At 38.8% G+C, this 21,360-nt stretch overlaps 1 protein-coding gene across 2 annotated transcripts in view; it reads left to right on the plus strand.

The window, feature by feature from the left end:
- The first annotated feature begins 247 nt into the window (after positions 1-247).
- LOC127875878 (rho GTPase-activating protein 6-like) overlaps positions 248-21,360 on the plus strand; it is a 50,889-nt gene continuing 29,776 nt past the window's right edge. Inside the window, exons 1-2 of one of the 2 annotated variants that reach the window (XM_052420614.1) lie at positions 248-885; positions 13,699-13,802. In XM_052420614.1, coding sequence (XP_052276574.1) covers positions 852-885; positions 13,699-13,802 — 138 coding nt within the window. In that variant the 5' untranslated portion in view covers positions 248-851. Of the gene's footprint in view, positions 886-11,964; positions 13,803-21,360 lie in introns of those variants that run through there. The other variant, XM_052420613.1, reaches the window with a different exon arrangement.

Raw genomic sequence — 21,360 nt, forward strand, 5'->3', positions numbered from 1 at the left:
GTAGACTCCCGGGACATAATAGAGTTGCGAACAACAACATGACTGTTGAGTATTGACTTTATAATGAATACTACGCCACAGTGGTCGCTCAGTGCACTTAGGTGCACGGGTTTCTTCCATCAGCCGCTATCAGCTCCCGGCTTGCCTCTCCGAAAATCGCAATGTTTACCAGACCCCCGTAAATCGTACCAGGTAAAGCGAAACAATTAGGTACCGAGAACAGAGTTAGATTGCGTTCAACGCTAGGTGGCCCGGTCCTGTATAGCGCTGTTAGTCGGCGTTCCCGTTGGACGTCGAACTCTGAACGTCTGAATGTAGATACGGTACAATACTTGAGTGTCCTTTGGGTACAAACTTGTGATAGCACGTGATTTACTTTTGCATGTGAACGGTTAACGGAAATTGCGGGTTTTGTTCGAAATAATTGTATGTTCAGGTGTTATGTGGATCATAGAAAAATGGAAAACAAACGCATACAATATTACAAATAAGTGTAAAAAACAGTATAACTGTGAACACTGTTGTGTTTTGGGGCATGTTTTTGCCACTTGCATTTCAACGAATAATAAAAGGTTTAATTATATTGAAAAAGTAATGCATTGACTAGCAGATATTTGATATTACGTTCATTAAAATCCACATCTGAATATTGTGATACTAGAGCTAAGATGTGTGTATTATTTGACCAATGCAATTGTCGGATTATTTTGACAACCATGCGCTTGTGAATGTTTTTGGAAATGTGAACTTCGTCACAATCAGCGGAGGACTGTGTCGCTTTGTGTCACACTGTGTCACACTCTGTATATGGAACCCCGTGCACGCGCAAGTGACGCAGTCTACCAGCCTAGATGGGACACATGAAGACGACACACGTGGAAAAAGGTTTTTTTATGTATATGATCATACTGTGTTGTTGTTTTCTATAATAATTGTAGGTTTACATACGTCTAAAACAGCAGGGCCTATCTCTTGTTAACATAAGATATTTAAATAACGACGTTACAAACGTCGTATTGCTCACATTTTCTGTTATGATTATTATGTTTTGTTGAATTTCATTACTATTGTTATTTTCATTGAATGAAAAGTCGTGCGTGATTGTCGAGCAGAGCAATCGCATTCCTCATACTTAAACATCTGAATATTAGATCATGTGCTACATAGTTAGTGAGACAAAACACGATTATTGTATTCTTCAATGCCCCTGTAGTTATAAAATTACTATTATCGCTCAACATGAAGCAAGATTCTACAGTCTTGTCTCGGTAATGAGCATGCGTTCGATTGTTAATATAATTAAATACACTCATAACTGGCGAAGATGATTCAAGCTCGCTCTCAAGACCTGCCATGCAAATGTAGCTAAAAGATGTAGGTTTCCGTGTCTTTATTGTGTATTGTCCTCATCAATCACTGGGGAAAAGTGTGTATGGGTGTCGTGCGCATACGACCAAGTTGCATTAGTTTGACATAACGATGCTATAGAAGCTGGTGTTACTGCATTGACGCTAGGGTCTTTCGTTTGGCGTTTATACGATGTGGAACATGGTGTCACTACATAGGAACTGGAGACCAGGCTTACCATATCCGCGGTGTGGAACATGGTGTCACTACAAAAGCACCGGAGTCTTGGCTTACCATATCGGCGGTGTGGGACATAGTGTCACTACATAGGAACTGGAGTGTTTGCTAACCGTATCGGCGGTGTGGAACATGGGGTCACTACAAAGGCATGAGAGTCTTGGTCTACCATGGGGTCACTACATAGGAACTGGAGTGTTGGTTACCATATCGACAGTGTGGATCATGGTAACACTACAAAGGCACTGGAGTCTTGGCTTACCATATCGGTGGTGTGAAACATGGTATCACTACATAGGCACAAGGGTCTTGGTCTACCATATCGACGGTGTGGAACATGATGTCATTACAAAGGCACTGGAGTGTTGGCTTCCCATATCAGTGGTGTGAAACATGATGTCATCACAAAGGCACTGGAGTCTTGGCTTCCCATATCGGTGGTGTGGAACATGGTGTCACTACAAAGGCACTGGAGTCTTGGCTTCCCATATCGGTGGTGTGAAACATGATGTCATTACAAAGGCACTGGAGTCTTGGCTTCCCATATCGGTGGTGTGGAACATGGTGTCACTACAAAGGCACTGGAGTCTTGGCTTCCCATATCGGTGGTGTGAAACATGATGTCACTACAAAGGCACTGGAGTCTTGGACTTCCATATCGGCGGCGTGGAACATGGTGTCACTACAAAGGCACTGGAGTCTTGGCTTCCCATATCGGCGGTGTGGAACATGGTGTCACTACAAAGGAACTGTAGTGTTAGCTTCCCATATCGGCGGTGTGGAACATGGTGACAATACACAGGCACTGGAGTCTTGCCTTAGCATATCGGCGTTGTGGTACATGGTGTCACTGCATAGGAACTGGAGTCTTGACTTACCATATCGGCGGTGTGAAACATGGTGTCACTACATAGAAACTGGAGTCTTGCCTTAGCATATCGGCGTTGTGGAACAAGGTGTCAATACATAGGCACTGGAGTATTGGCTTACCATATCGGCGGTTCGGAACATGGTGTCACTACATAGGCACTGGAGTCTTGACTTACCATATCGGCGGTTCGGAACATGGTATCACTACATAGGCACTTGAGTCTTGGCTTACCATATCGGCGGTTTGGAACATGGTGTCACTACATAGGCACTGGAGTCTTGGCTTACCATATCGGCGGTGTGGAACATGGTGTCACGACATTGGAACTGGAGTCTTGGCTTACCATATCGGAGGTATGGAACATGGTGTCACTACAAAGGCACTCGAGTGTCGGCTTACCATATCGACGGTGTGGAACATAGTGTCACTACTTTGGCACTGGAGTATTTGCTTACCATATCGGCGGTGTGGGCCTTGGTGTCGCTGATTTGACAAAGGGGTATTGGGTTGGCATATATATTAATGTTACTGAATTGGCACGGGGTTCTTGGTTTTGCATATCGACGGCGTAGAATATAGTTTCACTGCACTTACACTGAAGTCTTGGTTTAGTATATCGGTGGTGTGAAGAACTTTGTGTCACTGGATTGGCCAGTGGGTCATGTTTTGGAACGTCGACATGTTGAAAAATTGTGGCCATTGCATTAGAATTTTGTACCTGGTTTTGTATGGCGACAATAAGGTTCTTGGGGTCACTTCAGTGAAATCGGTGGTTGGTTTGGTATTTCGAAAAAGAGAACTTTGGGTAAGTGCAAATTCATACGGGCTCAGAGCTCCAGATAAGGGTCGTATTTTCGTAATTACGAATTATTTTCAAGTCCGTTACGCATTTATTTTAAAATCTTGTCGTTCCATTAAGAATTACAAAATCAAGTTACGAATATTATTTTTACATCGGTTCGTATCGATTTTTATTGAGCTCTTTTCACGTATTAAAGATCTTTGCGGTGCTTATATAGAATGGTTTTCGGGTTTGTTAAACAAAGCGCATTTTTTTTCCAATAAAAGCGGCGTATACAGTCTATCTGTCAAAAAACAATGGCGGCGCCCAGAGAGCGTCCTAAAAAACTGGAAAGCGTCCAAAAACACGCTTTTAACATATTGTACGCAAAGTGAGCCGAAGTTAAATGTTTAGAAAGACATTATATAAAAGATCTTAAACGATGCTGTATGTTCAGTTGCCGACACAGTCGAAAAGCTAAACAAAAACGCGACACGACGGGTCCAAACTTAAACACACAAAAAAACATTGAACGAGTGGAAGGGACAAGTCCCGTGGCTAATCGTTGAAAAGATTGAAGGGGAGACCCGTTTTAATTGTGAAATATGTAAACATTCATCTAAGGCATGCAATCTAAGCACAGTTTGGGCATATGAAGGTATTTGAAAAAAAATTGTATAACACTGAAAAGACACTGTTAAACTCGTATAAATAAAGTTGCTAGTATGTTTATTTTGATTTTTTTGCATGAAAATAACCATTATTATTTATTTTTAGGTCATTTAGAAAAAATAAAAATTATTTTCCAAAACTTAGTAGCAACGTTAAGAATAAAATTTTAGAGTTAAGAATTCTTTTTGAAAATCTGGTAGTAATTTAAGAATTTCACAAAACCTTATCTGGAGCTCTGGGGCTCATACGTTTGGAATTATGACAATGTATAACATGGGTTAAATTAATTGACATTAGGATCTTGATCAAAATTCAGACGCAACTTAACTGGTCTCAAGATACGTTATATAACAGGGCCATGTAACCTTATCTTTGAAGAGATGTTATTAAGCTAAAGTTTCTGATAGAAACATTCCAGTAACGTGAGAAACATTTATATTAGGGCCTCTGGCAGGCTAAGAATTACGATACATACCGGTCACAGCGATTAATTATATACCTCGCACAGGTACACAATTGTAGTATTGCGGACACAGTAAATGAATTCGAAGAACTGCCTGTCTAAAGATTATCGCCTGATGTATAGACCTGATGATTTACCCCATGATGTAAACATTCCCGCGCGTGAGTCATCCGCCGCGCGTGCTAGCGCTGAGAGCCGATCGCTGATCAGCAGTTGAAGTAAACATACATGGGTGTAGGCAGACGTTGTTCTCGGTGCGCTCTAAAAGTGCTGAAAAGAGGCATTTGCAGAAGTGGACAATTATGTTATTAGTTTGCAACTTTGAGCTTCTACTTTCCATATTGTAAACATCGACCATGCAACGGTGCAACATAGACACTAAGAACATGTAGCCTAATAAACTTTACTATAGCCGATTCTACTGAGCTAAATCTTTAACATTCATAAAACTTGAGGCAAACATTGATTATGAAGACATCTTCCTGAAAAAAAAACAGCAAAAGCATATATTTATGTATCATATCATAAAGATTGTTGATACGTGTCCGTTAAAAATATTTTTAGAGCATACTCAATGTGACAAATAGTAAACAGAATATTTTGTATGTGTGAAAGGTAAGTAAAATGAATAAACAATATCACTAGAATGAATAACCAGTCTGTTTGAAAATCAATTAAAATAATATTGGTCAGTAAATTTAATAAACTGTCAATCTCAGGTAAGTATGAGAGTGAAATACATGTATCGTATAAAGAATAACTAGTCTGCGTGAAAGATCACTCGAATGAATAATCAATATGTGTGAAAGATCAGAGTTGTTAATATACACTGTATGTGATAGATCACAGGCCCGTAGCCAGAATTTTGAAAAGGGGGTGGCGAATTTTCCCATCAACGATTGTTATTGAGCAACAAAGTGGCGTGGCGGTAGGTGAGGGAGGGGTTGTTCCCTTCCTCCAATCAGGGGTTTGGAGAAAATTTTGAAAATGAAAAGTAAAACCCTGCATTTTGGTGGCTTTTTATCTGAATTCATGGACTGAAGTTATAGAGCATTTTTATGTGAATATTCGCATTCATTGACTATACTCAGTGACTGATGGACATGAATATGATATAACATACATGTATTTCCCACTGCCGTTTCTCAATAACAACCTTTTCTGATCAGTACACGGAAATACATTATTTTATACCCCCCGAAGCTAGTATGCGCGCACACACTTTGTTTACATATGCAACAACACATTGATAGAATATAAAATCAACAATAAGAACGGTATGCAATATTATTTATTGGAATCTTGATAACATCGGTGTATTTTACCATTCCAAAATTTTACCATTCCTAAATCAAGCAAATTAAAAGGAAAAAATTGACTTTTTTAAAACAACTGTTTGTCTGCTTCTATGGATAGTATCCGAGGCCTTGTATTGCTCTAAACGTGCTAATAGTGTTTTGTACAACAAACACTGATTAACAAACTGGGTCTTCTCCAATCTGCATCAAAACTAAACAGACATACAAATGTTTTAATTGGTTTCTTGAATTTTTTTGAAATTATTTTTAACAAATTAGTTATCATTTTACAAACGAATTTCAGAATACAACAATTATAGCTTCATAAAGACCCTTTAACCACAAACTACTGGTCCTTATTAATGTATAACAGGACGTTGAAGAAAATATATGGACTTATTTATCCGCATGTTTAAGATCCGTCACAGTTAATGAACATTTAATGTTAACGTCCACCTGATCGTATATTTTATAACGTTTTAAATTCATTATAACAACTGTTTCAGAGTATGGCCTATTTCCTAATATCAAGTTTGACATAATTATAACATTGTGGACAGTTCTGTATGTGGAGCAGAACAGATGCCATAAGGTGTTGGTAAACTACAAGAAAGCTACATTGCTTTGTAGAAATTATTTGTTTTCTTGCCATACAACAACAAAAAATTATCCTGTCTTGAGCATAGCTGATATTTTTTGTCTGAAACTCTTAAGTTGATCCGAAAATGGTTGTACGGGGATATAACAAAAAGACAACGCAGTCTGTCGAAAATGCTGTGTACAATCGTTAATTGTTATAAATCGTGGTATAATGCAAAATTATTAACCAGTGACTCATTTTCGGAAGCTGGCATAACATTATGTTAATAATAATAATCTAAAATGTTCTTTCTTTCCTGAATTCAACATTATTGTAACGCTTAAATACGAAGACTCACTGGATTCCGGGAAAAGATAAATACTCGTTTTTGCGTCGAATAAAGTTGGGTGCATCTTATAGTTCAAATATTTTTTTACTTGTCAAAAAACATTGGTTGCGAACACACCCAACGCACCCCCCCCCCCCCCCCCCCCCGGCTACGGGTATGGATCAGTAGAATACATATCCAGTAGAATGAATAACAAGTCAACGTGAACGGTCAGGACAAATAATCACCAGTCTGAAACGTCAGTAAAACAAATAACCAGTTCCACAATATATAACCAGCCTGAAAAGTTGAACGAAGAACCAGTGTGAAAGATCAGTACAATAAACCACAAGTCTAAAGGGTCAGTAGAAAGAATAACCAATCTAAAAGCTCAGTAGAGTGAATAACTACTGAAAGGTCAGTAGAATGAATAGCCAATCGGAAAGGTCAGTAGAATGAATAACCAATCTGAAAAGTCAGTAATAACCAATCTGAAAGTTTAGTAGAATGAATAACCAGCCCGAACGGTCAGTAGAAGGTCAGAATACACTAAATAATTTCCCTATATAATTCAATGTGAAAGCGACAACTTTAGGCCAAAATAAATGCAACATTTTGCACATAGAGACCCCCATAACTATACCTTTTCTTAAAGGCCATTCTAAGCGAAATCGATTTATGCAATAAAAAAGATATGTCATGTTCAATGCAAGAAAGAACTTGACACAAATCAAAATCGACTGTTTTTGCAACTTTTTTTTCGGCCGTTTCTTAGTGGAGTGTAACCTTTTTCAGTGCGATGGTTTACTATAGTCTTCAAGTTTATAATATTTCAGGGATTCAGTAGTGAACACCTATTCATGCCCTGCCATTATCTCCGAAAGATAACACCCGAATAATAGATAAAAGTGTAAAAATATGCCTTCCTGTCAACTATGGCATTTTATTTAGAAAGTACAGCCCCTCATGAAACGGTTATTTAGTGTACTGTAACCAGAATGCATAAGTAGTTTGAACGGTCAGTCGAATGATTAACCAGTCTGAACGGTAAGTAAAATGAATAGTCATAACGGTAAGCACAATGAATAACCAGTCAGAACGGTCAGTAGAATGAATAACGAGTATGGGTGAACGGTACGAATGTATATCTAGCCTGCAGGTCACAATATACTAACAGATTTCCTACACAAATTCAATGTGTAAGCAATAAAATAAAGTCAAACTTTTGCGCATAGACATCCCCATAACCATATCTTTTCTTAAAGAGCATTCCAAGCCGCACTGATTTAAACAATAGAAAAGGGGGTCATACGTTATGCAAGAAAGAACTCGACGCGAATAAGCGGTCACTGTTTTGTGGCCATCTATTTACCGGCTTCGTACCAGTTGAGAAGGGTTTCCCGCCATCTGTCAAAGTCTCATGTAGTCTCCAACCTTCAAGCAAAAGAGTGAATTTCTGTTAAACATCAATGTTTTCCCTACCACATGCACAAAGAAACATTCTAAAATAAAGCCATGGCAACTGCCCCTACAGAGAATTGTGTCTTCTTACAAATGATGTTCATGTTTTTAGAGAGTATAGCATTGCACTCCAAAATATTTAAGTATATTGTAACCTGAAAATTCATAATAAGGAATACCCAGCCTTTAATATCTGAAGAATGAATAACAAGCCTGGGAGGTAAGTAGATAAACAACCAGCTTAGAAGGTCTGTGTTAAAGGTCAGTTAAATGAATAAGCAGTCTGTGCAACAAGGGCAGATCTCCATCATGGTATACAGAGGCATACAGCTAAGTTATTTATACACTTGTGTCGCGTTCTGAGAAAACTGGGCATAATGCATCTGCGTAAATTGTTGTCCCAGGTTAGCCTGTGCGGACGCACAGGCTAATCAGGGACGAAACTTTCTGCAATTTTTCGTTTAAAGGAAGTCCCTTCTTACGGATAATCTTGTTTAGGCGAAAAGTGTCGTCCTTGGTTAGCCTGTGCGGACTGAACAGACTAATCCCGGACGACACTTTACGCACAGGCATTATGCCCAGCTTTCTCAGAACGCGACACATAAATATAAACATTAATATAATGGCGTTGATATATAAATGCAATTTAAGTTTATATATATTCGACCAACACAATTTATTCGCAATAGATGTCAGCTATCCAGATGCTACCATTGCGCTTTATATACCTGATCAATGGCTGCAAGCCAAGGGGGCTACATATGCGTTGCGGAACTCAATTAAGCATTTGTTTCTACTTTCAAGAACATTAACATAATCACTACAAACGCATTCTTCGTAACTAGCAGTCTGTTGTGTAAAGAATTTTTCCTGCAAGATTGCACAATAAAATCCCGCCAGTTCAACGCTCAAAAACTCTTATGATATTCATAAGAAACAGCTCTTAAAGTGTATTGTATATACGATGATGATAGATACTTTCCATGCTCCCCACACGAACAGGTTTCTGTTTTACGGGGGTTTGTAAAAAATCGTTCACACTCCGTCGATACGAGGTAGTAATTGAAAACTTTGCAATGACGTCAGTGTTGCTATTGACACCGCGTGAAACCTCGCGTCTAGACCACAAAGAAAACTGTTAAGAGTGAAAATGGTGGAACAAAACCAGTGCAATAATCTGCTCCTATGTTACTAAAGTACACTAAATAATAGGTATATAGTATTTAGGAACTTTCAGGTTATGTTAATTCGCCTTTAAAAGTCTGCTAGTGATCTTGCACATTTAATAAGCAATGTGATTGACACTTGCATCTCTAAACTGGCGTATATCTTGAATTGCCAGCTAATGTACAATCTGGATTTTTGTGAAACGCAATTAACTAGCTCGTGCATTAAATGCATTTATACGTGTTTCAGTTTAAAGATGCTAAAATAACATTTCATTAATTAACTTAAAAAAGCCACACACTGAAATTGCCCCCTTTGAGTGCAGGAAGAACATGTATGGGTAATATGGGAGACTAGCCGAACTAGTAAGCGCGCATTCAATCTGAACTCAGCTCGCGTGCACTGATGACCAGTTGACGTGAGGCGGTCAATGGGGGGGGGGTGGCGGTACACATGTGGCGGCTAATTTCCCGCTTGTAAGCACTTGTAAACGCACATGCCATTGCCAGCCACAATCCGCATATCTAACACTTCATTTATAATAAACATATGTGGCTTATTTTAGCCACTGGGTATTTATAGCGTCCGAATACTCAGAACTGATCCAAGAATCGTAAAGGAATCTCGCATGCGTCTAAAGCGAAGCGATCATCAAGTGCACTCGCGGGTTCAAGTTATCGATATAATTATGCTGCACCACCACGATGCTGCCATTATCAGATCATAAAGCTATTAATAAAACATGCAAAAACAAATGTTAATATACAGAGAAAGTGTGCGCAAATTCAGCTTTGTTTCCAGTTTGGATTATTTTATAGCGGTATTTGATTGCGTTCAATAGCCGATATTCGGAATTCTACTATAATATCTGGGTGCAAACAACTTTTTATGCGATATAATATATATAAATACATCCAATTATATTCACAAATGAAAAAAAAGCTTTTATATCACCTTAGTTTGAATAATAATACTTGACCCGATGGTTTAAAGGGATCTTTTCACGCTTTGGTAAATTGACAAAATTGAAAAAAGTTGTTTCAGATTCGCAAATTTTCGTTTTAGTTATGATATTTGTGAGGAAACAGTTATACTGAACATTTACCATGGTCTAATATAACCATTATATGCATCTTTTGACGATTTTAAAACCTAAAAATTATAAAGCGTTGCAACGCGAAACGATTGAATAATTTGGAGAGTTCTGTTTTTGTCGTTAAATTTTGTGAAACTACGAAGATTGCTTATATAAGGTATAAAATACGTCAAGTATGTATACTTGGCGGAATAGCTCAGTAGGCTAAAGCGTTTTTACTTCAGGACTCTGGCAGGACTCCAGGGGTCACTGGTTCGAAACCTGATCCGGGCAATGTTTTTTTCCTTTTTTTAATTTTATTCTTGATTTTTTACTGGAGCTTTTACGATCCAATGTTTACATTTATCGATATAAAGCATTTAATGAATAAGTTAAAAAATGCCAAAATCTGTGAAAAGGCCCCTTTAAGCCGGTTTTATTTGCACTAGTAGTCTACATGTAAACGAGCGGAAACACAAGTTGTCAATGAGTTCCGAACGCATGAACTATCGGCATAACGTTCTAAAGTGTGGTGTCTTTTACCTGCTAAATTTATATTTAAATAAAAACTTTCCCATAGATATAAACATAGATTTAATATCGAGGAATCCATACAGAAAAAAGTGCTAAGCAAATAACACGAGTCTGAACGTTCAACGTATAGGGAATCTTTATTAAAGTAAGATTAAGTAACTCGTACAGCCTTCGTGAAACAATGGACACAACTTCGTTTCGATATATTTAGTTGTCGACAGAGATCCTGTTGTTTTCATATTTTATTTAACTTAACCATAGGACTTCATGCATCAAACATCTGGTTGTCCGACTCCATCGTAGTTTATGATGACATTAATTAATTGTTGCATTTAAACTTAAATAGTGATCAATCTGTCAAGAAATACCAACACTTCACTTATTTACTAAGCGTGAATCATTTCTTTTCACCTCGGGCAAGAAAAATCCGCGGCAAGCACAAATTAAACTAAATAAAATACAGGACGCGGAAAAGAAGTTGACCGTCTTGTTGCAAGCGTGTGTGCGATGAATCCCGTTCACTTTAAAAGCGTGTGTTTAATCAGCAAGACCGTATATGAATACGACCTGCGTACAGATTTCCAACCTAACGAGTCACATATTCCGAAAAGTATATAATGGAGAAAAATGGCACTTCTTACTATGAACTATTTTGAAAATACCTTTTATGATAATGATTATTTATTAAGATGATTATTAAGATAAAAATAGTATGATTACCTGACAATTATTGACTCTTTAATTGCGATGATACAATACAATTAGTCAGTGCATGTCAGACATTAGTAACTGATTTAATAATTAAAATTGAATAAACGATATAATCATTGAGCAAGACCATTAAAAACAAGAAAATCAATATTGATCACGAACACCAAAACAGATATGTTTTTTTTGCAACTACGTTTTAAACGTTAAATGTATGGTCGCGTGTTTGATGAAATCGTTTCCTTTAAAAAAATACTGTTTTGAAAACCTATATTTTCCTTTTACCAAGATGTGTAACCACTGTAAAATTTATAGGTTATAAACAGCGTTTTGTTTACAAACGCAAACAATTCGAAAGATAGCAAATCACCAAAGAATGTGCCCGAGGTGTAAGGATACATTAGCACGGTCACGTGTCCGCTTTTCGCCCCGCCCACTGTCAACTTGTCAACCATTCATGTCACCGGAGTGTGTATTGGTGTAAAAATCGGTCGCTCTGTTTACGATGTACGGGCTAGATGCGAATGTACACTCTAATAGGATTTACTGCTCTACAATAAATGAACACACTGTTTGAAGTTAAATATTTGACCGAGTGTCAAAATTAGGATTATCTGGAAATTAAAATAATCAGCTTGTTTTATATACTGTGACTTAATGACATAATGGGAAATATTTTCGTATGAGAAATGTGCAAAATAAGGATTTATATGAATTTTACACATGATTTGAATTAAATAAATTTGTTCGTCGTATTCCGATTGTTAAAGTAGTTCATAAAACACTGGTTTATTTGAATATCAAGTAAACGGGTTAAAGCAATCGGGAACAAATAGAGTTTAAATAACTTGTGCAGTGTCTCGCTCAACGTATTTGTTAACGGAAAAGCGTATGTAGTGTGATATTTCTAGAATTGTCAGTTCATTGAAGACGTGATATAAATTGTAATTTTGGTGGAATTGTCAGTTCATTTTAAACTTAGTTGTGTCAGTTCGTTACTTTGGGTGTTCGCTTCTCTCATCTAATGCATTCGATGGTTCACGTCCGTGCTTCGGTACAGCGCCCATGTCCAATATGACTGTACATGGGGACAGGCCTCGCTGCCCTGACCGTGTGCCCAGGCAGGGCCGGGGACCGCTGCTCGTCAACGGGGAACGGACGCTGGAGGGCCCGATGCTTGAGAACCTGACCCTCAGTCAGTCTTGGAATGGCTGCATTTGGCAGCTGCAACAGACACCAGGGACGCCGCCGGATGGATCTAGCAGCCTCGGGACCAGCAAAAATGGATTATTACAGACTTTCCCGTTTCCGAGCCGTCATTCAGTAAAAGAATACTCTACAATTTCGCGTAGGGATTCTATAATTTCGAGGTCGCGAGATTCTCCGACGTCACTCGGAAGCGTCGACCGTCTCAGTAGCGTGGACCGACTCAGTTCCGACCGGCTCAGCTACGACAGGCTGAGTAGCGGGGACCGACTCTCCAACGGAAGTGAACGCAATAGGTTCGCGGCGAGCTATGATGACGATAGCCTGACCACCGCTAGTTCCAATCTCGACAGCTCGGAACAGGAAGAGGAGTATGTGACATTAGACCGGAGTTACAATTTTCCACGATCACTGCGGTTTCCTCACGCTTCGCACCATTCATCTATGATCGACCTTAAACATAATACGTTGTATTCGCCCAAAGTGAACAATACGGACGCCACCAGCCTCAGGGCAGGCACTCTACCTCACAACCGCATGTTCCGGGGACCGTTACGAAGTGTTTCAGTCAACGAAACTGACCTCGACGCTGTGGACGTTGACGGAAGGACTATTCCGTGGGCCAAACGTAGCCTTAAACGGATATACGAGAATTTCGGCGAGGTTTTCAAAGCCCGACCGTCGCCCCCTAGGTCTGTTACGGACGATAGGGTGTCGATTCATAGTGATTATGTAGGCATTAGAAATGACATCGTTCATACGGACACAAGTAGTGTGAATACCGAACAAACCTCAGACTCAGGGAAGGTCCAAGGACCTCAAAAACTTAGGAAGCGTAGTCAATCGTTAGGGGAGCTCCGACTCTTTGGAGAGCAAAATGAGAATGAGCTTGATTCAGATTCGCCAGGAAGTGACGCGGATGGTGACGATTTTGGATTTTTATCTCATCCATTTGTTCATTCTTCCACAGCTATGCAAAAGTCAAAGAGTTCATTGGCTCATAGCAGAATTCTGCCGAAACGATGGCGCAAACCACGCAGTTCGACGTCCGGCCAGTGCCTATGGAGCCCAGAGGTAAGACTCGTTTTTTTATTCCTTTTGTGGGCTTTCTTGTTCTGCTATTGAATGGACCTTTCTTAACCTTTAAGGAATTATTTCCCCCGAAACTTTAAATTCCTTCAATTTTACAAATAATCAGATGCCCCGCCCCCAACAGTTACCACTCGATTTTTGGTATTGTTATTTTCCAAAAATAAAAATAAAAAATACAAGTACATTAACATAAAATGCCCGTAATAAGTTCAACTGGTCCCGTGTCAACAGGGTTTAAAATCCACGAATGTGATGGTTGGCTCTTTTACCATACACAATACAATAATATACATTGTACATCTACTATAACTAAAACTTCACAATGAAACTCTTGTTCGATACGGCAATCATCTTGTTTTTCTTAACACGTTTAAAATGGGTTTATAGCAATGTGTGGATCAGAAATGTATAAAGGATCATAAGTTCAAGAACTGATTAAGTGCTTATCGCTTGAACTGCAGATCTAATGTTATTAAACCAATGTGCGCTAAACAATTCGCGAGCAGCATGTGACACGTGACATCCGCGCGTAGATTGCACATTCAGCAGTTTGCTAATACGGATTTCCGTAAAAAAATATGACAAAAGGAAATGGTCTCACTAGATGAGTTAGCTTGTCTATGGTTAGATCCTTATCTAGCTATTTCCTGCTATATTTTGGCCATTTAATTTGCATTCTCTTTCAAATCTGCGGTATTTTATGCAATTAGACGTTATATATTTGACGGAAGCGAAAATGCATTTCCATTTCTCGTCTAGTATAACAATTGTATTATGATGTAAATGAGTGATGGTTTTTGACAGCGTCTCCTGCCAGAATGTGCTTACGTTTGCGTCTTTAGACTGCAAAGTACATGCATATTTAGCAAATCCAACAATTGTATACATTAAGTGGGCTTTGTTTTGTACGTGCACCACAGTCGCTGCACTTGCTCTATAAGCGGAACTTTTTCCGACCATTATAGTGTGTGTGTGTGTGTGTGTGTGTGTGTGTGTGTGTGTGTGTGTGTGTGTGTGTGTGTGTGTGTGTGTGTGTGTGTGTGTGTGTGTGTGTGTGTGTGTGTGTGTGTGTGTGTGTGTGTGTGTGTGTGTGTGTGTGTGTGTGTGTGTGTGTGTGTGTGTGTGTGTGTGTGTGTGTGTGTGTGTGTGTGTGTGTGTGTGTGTGTGTGTGTGTGTGTGTGTGTGTGTGTGTGTGTGTGTGTGTGTGTGTGTGTGTGTGTGTGTGTGTGTGTGTGTGTGTGTGTGTGTGTGTGTGTGTGTGTGTGTGTGTGTGTGTGTGTGTGTGTGTGTGTAAATAACTACCACGCATAACGGTAGATTTGATGTGAACTTTTCTGTCACTAGGTATTTAATTGCAAAGTATAGTCGTTTGGCATTAAAGAACTTACTCTTACGAAGAACATTAATATTGAATTATAATATATTTTTGTAAATGCTGTGTAATATGACAAAATCACATGGTATTTGTTGCTTAAAATCGAAAATAGCGACAGTTTGCTATGAGATATTATTACCCATGAGGAAGTATTATAGAATTACTTAGTATCTGCGAATATGCGTTCGCTGTGGGATTTGTTTCGAATTGCCAGTTTCAAATGGATGATTAATATTGCATATCGAAGCAATTTCTTGGTAGAGTGCGGACCATCTTACATGCGAAGTCATATCTTTAACGGTTAGAACACAACCATATATTCTACGCGTTGTTAACATATTGGAGTATGTCGCACACATACATCATTGACCCAATTAGTCACTACACTTCATGTACACAAGTTTCCTGTCATGCAGTATTGATTTGCACGCACTTAACCGCCATATCCACCTGGCCTCCGGGGGACATGCGCACATTAAAGGCTCCCGACACCGCACACTAACACTGCCCTTCACTGACCCCAGTCCGAACAGCGACTTTGACACGAGCGGTATTCGGTTTGTTACACGTAAAGCTCTGTCTAACACTGGGCTGTCAATCCAGCTATTCCTAAGTAGGCCAAATACTATTGTATTGGACTTGCTAGTGAGGTGATGTCTTTTGCTACTACCTGAGTCTCTTATAAATGTTGGATGGATATAAAATACGGGTTAGTCATAGTATGTGCATTTGGTATAGACCGGTATTAATCAACGGTTTAGTTCGACTAAGTGTGCCAAAGAAAACGTGAGATGGGTCATTGCCAACTAAGCTTGCAACGCATGGTAAATTGTAAGAAGTGTAACTGACCGCAAGGATGAATGCCATTGAATGCGTCGAAACCTCGAAATTCGCCATTATGCCCGTGGTAATATAAGGGGCCCATCTTTGTCTTTAAAAATTGCTTTTACAAGGTAAATTTCGGGTGGGAGCGCCGGTCGCCCGTATTACCTCATAGCGTAGTTTGACACATAATAAAAGGAGTTGAATGATTCTTGACGGACTTGGTCGACAATTTTGATATGGTTATGCATGACTCTGAAACTTCGCCATACGCAACTATGCCATTAAACATGCACACAGTCCAGTATAGTTCTGATACCCAGAAAGATTGCATGACAGCAAATTCTGAGACACGATGGTCATTCTTCAGAAATGTTATTTTATGTTTGTCAGACAGTATACAAATCAATATTTTTTAATTAGCGGGTAAGTGAATTTAGCGAATACAATTTCTTTTTTTATCATATGTTTATTATATGTTTGTTAATATAGAAGTAACGACGGCCACCAATTGAATTCTTCTATCTCTTTTGCTTTCAACAAATGTTAGCAAACACGTTACACAATTAAGTACACTGTTGAGCAATGCTTGAAAACCCAATACAATGCTAACCTAACTTTAATGTATATTCCAGAGTTGACAAATTTATCTATAACAGTTTGTTTAGATACTCTGAGTAAATATTGGCGATAAAAGCACGGGAATACAACACCGCTCGTACAACGTCAAATACTTCCCTCCATTTGGCGGCGTACTCAGTTAAATAGCTGTAGAATGTCTGCTATAGAAAGTGCAGTTGTGCACACAGGAGTTTGATGTCAAAAGCGAGATAGCAATAGCGACTTTACTGCTAGCCTTTCCTGTCTAAATCGTGGTTAAGGGATAATTCTATTTGCTTTGCGTTATTTGACAATTTATGGTTTACAAATTCGTCTCCATGATTAAACAAGTACTCCAAACGTAGAGAGATTGGTTTGTTCTCGGTTTGTTCCATATATGGGATGGTATAATCTTATGAAGGCGCGGTTAAAAGGATACGCGGGGAGTTATCGCATTATTATGACAATCGTATTAACGAGCAAATATTGAGGTCGTTGGCTTTTACACGTTTTAGTTACTCCATACACTGGTATTATAAATGGTCGCAAAACAATAGGTTATATTTACTTTCGGACTGTATGAGTTCGTCTTTTGCTTTAAGTATAAAACAAAACTTTCATTTGCGAATCTTAAGTTAGCTCTATGCTAAACCGTGATACCTTCGATTGAGAAAGGCGAAACAAGGAATAAAGATTGGTTTAGTGTTGTTGTTTTTTTCATCCACTAAATCAATCAAGTTTCGGGCTCGACAGTCGGTCGTATACGCCAGAGACATCTCTTAGAAAGTGTGTGCACGCATAAGATGTCTGCAATCGTGATGCAAAAAAAAACACTACTTGCATTCAATTGCAAACTACAGTGCATTCTTTATAAGATATCACGCGGTTAGAGCCAGTTTTATCGCCTTTGTTTTTGTGTATAAATAAAAACAATTGACGCGGATTGGAAACAGATTTCGACATAAAACAGGGAATAAACGCAAACATGTTTGGTGTCTGAGACGCCATTTTCAGCGTGCTTGGAGTAATGAGCTTAGCGGCTTGGGCCACACTCGAGCAGCGTGACCTGGGATCAAGTGGGATAAAGATGTTTGTTAAAGAATGCTAACATTGAAGATCTACGTACAAGGGATCGAAGTTAAACTGTTTGCCGTGTTTTGACCATGGTTGCCAATCCTTGTTCTTTCAATTCGTCTTGTACAGAGAGGATATAAGCCTCGGTCTGGGATCCCGGGCTTTATTCAGGGTTTTTTCTGCCTATTTTGGGAAAAGGAGTCTGACCAAATTGGGATTTTTTTATCGACAAAATTGGCCATTTTGGGAATTTTTGCTTCGATGAAACAGCTCATTTGGGAAAAAATTGTGAATTTATCATGCTTAAATAATTCAGTGGTTTAACAAATAAATTTGTTTTTATTTGTTATTTTGTCTTCTTTATATAAACATATGCAATATTGGGCATGTTCAACGTTTATTCAAGTACTGCAGTTTTGTTTTTCAGTTACAGTTACACTCTGAGATAAGAACTGTACAGTCAACCTTATAGCAAATATTTTTGACCAAAACAAACACTGGTTAGTCACACAAGTTATAAAACACTTCATTAAAAAAAAATTGTTTTTTTTTTTAAATTGGGAATTGTTTTTATAATTTCGGTTTGGGATCGGGTCCATTTGCTTTAGGAGTGCCTCCGTTTTCCGGAGGCGCAGACAGTGCTGAAAACCCCCCTGTAATTATGCATGCGCGTTAAATGACGTCACAGATTAGCCTGTGCAGTCCGCTTGCAATTTTGATATTCTAAAAGAAAGTAATCTCCCCAGGAAATATTAATTAAACTTTTAAACAAAGAGGGCGGATTTATTGCCCTTATGGCTTTAACAAGTTATTTTCAGGGACTGTGATAGTCAAGTTATTTATTAGCAAGAGTATGTTAAACACTGTAATTATAAATGTATGCGATTTTATCTAAACAGTGAAAAAAATAGTTTTGTTCAAATTTGAAATTACCGGTAATTTTAAGGCGTTATCGGACATCTACGCTCATTTTCGAGCAGATGTTAATGGGCCCCCAGTGTCCGATAACAAGCGTCGCTCCTCCGGGTCTGGGATAGAATTGGAAGGAGGGGCTGGGGTCTTTTCGGTCGCGTCGTAAGGGTGACAAATATGGGGCGGCCAGTGGGGAGATCAGTGTAAGCGATCTTAATCATAGAGAGAGAGCGCTAAAACTGAGCCACTGTTAGTTTATCCGCCGGACAATACGATATACAAAAACTACATGGATTGAACAGGCTATTGAGAATCTTACCATTGTTTGTAAACAAACGTGTCCGAATATTTGTCTGTAAATGATTTACGTTCAACAAAGCCGTCCGTTACGTTCACCTAAGCATGTAACACAGTTTTTATTTTGATTATAATCGAGAGATAAAATGGATGCTTTGTAGTGGCAATAGGACGGGTTATTATGTAATTCTATCTTCAAACGATTACCGGTACTTCTCTGCCAGCCGTATACGTGTTTATACAATTGTATATAAATTATTTGTATTTATAGCGTAAATTGCTTTTTATGCCTAGCCGTAAATTATTGGAGTCTTTCTAAATGAAATACCAATAGCGTTATTAAAGGCTCCGGATACTGTGAATTACAGGTTTAATATTTATCTGGGTCACTAAGAAACCGCGCAGAAATCAGACGCTACCTGTGAAACGGTGCGTTAACTGGGCTAAATATTAAACTGTAGTTTTGTTCATCGAAAGGTCCCTCGGATTCTGCTCAGGTAAACAGTAATTTGATACAGAATTGTTACTGAAATATTTATGGCCAAATAATGTCCTTGTGTGAAACGCAACCTGCGTGAACTATGTTGTCGACCAATGCGCCCGCGAGTTCTTAAACATGCGGCTTTTAAGTTTTCACTGAGGTGATCAGTAGACTGAAAGCAAACTGTTTTAACGTTCGAACTTCGACCGACGCAGAAGCAACTGTAAAATAATTAATCCAAATGATCAGTGATTCTTTGTTAAGTTGTTTATAATTTTCTCCTATTATAACATTCTGATCGTTTTGAATATTATAACGTTGTATGATAAAACAAGGGCTCTATAACACATGATTTTCGTTAACCTATTATTTTATCCCATTTATGCCTAGCGTCTAGAAAAAAGGCCTTGGCAAACAGCGTATACCCAGATGAGACGCCGCAAGATGTGGCGTCTCATCAGGGTCTGCGCTGTTTGCTTAAAGGAATTTCTGTAAGAAATATTATAAATATATAAATAAATAGACTAGACATCCCTAATTTTGAAAGTAAATTGATCCAATTTCGAAGGTGGAAGAGCCCACTAGGCATAAATGGGTTATACTCGGTACTTCGTTTTCAGGGACTAAACGTGTGAAACACTAAGAAGAACGTGTAAATTTGACAAATCATTTATGGTGATTTATTTTTGACACAGATTTTATATAATATATCGCCGTGACGTTTGGAGATTGTAGTTTCTGGAATGGATCGAGTCTCATTAATGTATCTTCGTTCAGTGTACTCTTGTCAGTGTGCCGTGATCAATCAGGACTGATCACTCTCTTCTTGTCATTCCCAGCTTTTCTGGTCAGGTCGTTCTTTACTGGTCAGTGCAGGCTCTCGGGAGGTCAGTGAGTCATACCAGCAACAGAAATGTACATCAGATCGTTGTACTGCGTACACACACTTAAAACGAACACCGTACGTCATCCGGCTGATTTATATACTCACACATGTAGGTCGGAAAACGCTGTAGGTAATAAACAGTAACAAATTAATCAAGCGTTAGTGATAAACGACATGATACCTGGCCCATCACTCATGACATGTTTCCTTGGTGACACACTGTTTTGCTCTGAGGCTAAAATGTGAACTGTCGTGAATGTAGCTCGCTTGGTTTGTTTATGTACGGGATGGTATAGCGATGTTTTCAGTTTCCCGCCTTTTCCCCACAATGTATTTACATGTACACTGTGTGTGCAAATTATGTGTAGAGGTTAGATGTAGTAGTAGTAGGAGGAGGAAGAACAGACGGAAGAGGAGCAGTAGCATTAGCAAAAGCATCAGTAGCAGCAGAAACAGTAACAGAATCATCAGCAGAAGGAAAAGCAGTGTCAATAGCAGAAGCAGTAGTAGAAGAAGCAGTAGCAATAGTAGTAGTAATAGTAGTAATAGCAGAACTAGCAATAGCAGTAACAAGCACAGCAGCAGAAGCAGTAGAAGAAGTAGCAGTAATAGCAGCAGCAGCAGTAGTAGTAGGAGTAGCTAGATACATGTATTTCTATAATCATGTTTTGATTAGAAAGTACTTTACTTGTACGTGTGTGCAAAGTAAGGGCATCAGCAGAAGATTTGGCTCGGTATCCAGGCAAGATTGTTTTGTGTTTTTTTACTCTGTCACCGGAGTATATACTATAGGCAATGTTATCAGGAGAGCTGTCTCGATGTTGAATGAGACCTCCGATTACTCTAGGAGATAATTGACAAAGACCCAATATGTGATTGTAGCACGACTGAGTGAACTGTATTTTTAATCGGCTAATTTTTTTCACGCACAGACGTTCCATTCGCCAGCAATGAATAGCAATTACAATTACAATTATTGGCGAATAATTATGATGAACACAAAGGTGCTTTAAATCCTGCATAGGCACACGATTGGAAATATGAACTATTAGAACTATTATAACTTGGCACGGTATTATTAGTTATTCTCGCC

The sequence above is a fragment of the Dreissena polymorpha genome, chromosome 4 (assembly GCF_020536995.1).
Source record: "Dreissena polymorpha isolate Duluth1 chromosome 4, UMN_Dpol_1.0, whole genome shotgun sequence".
Lineage (NCBI taxonomy): Eukaryota > Metazoa > Mollusca > Bivalvia > Myida > Dreissenidae > Dreissena > Dreissena polymorpha.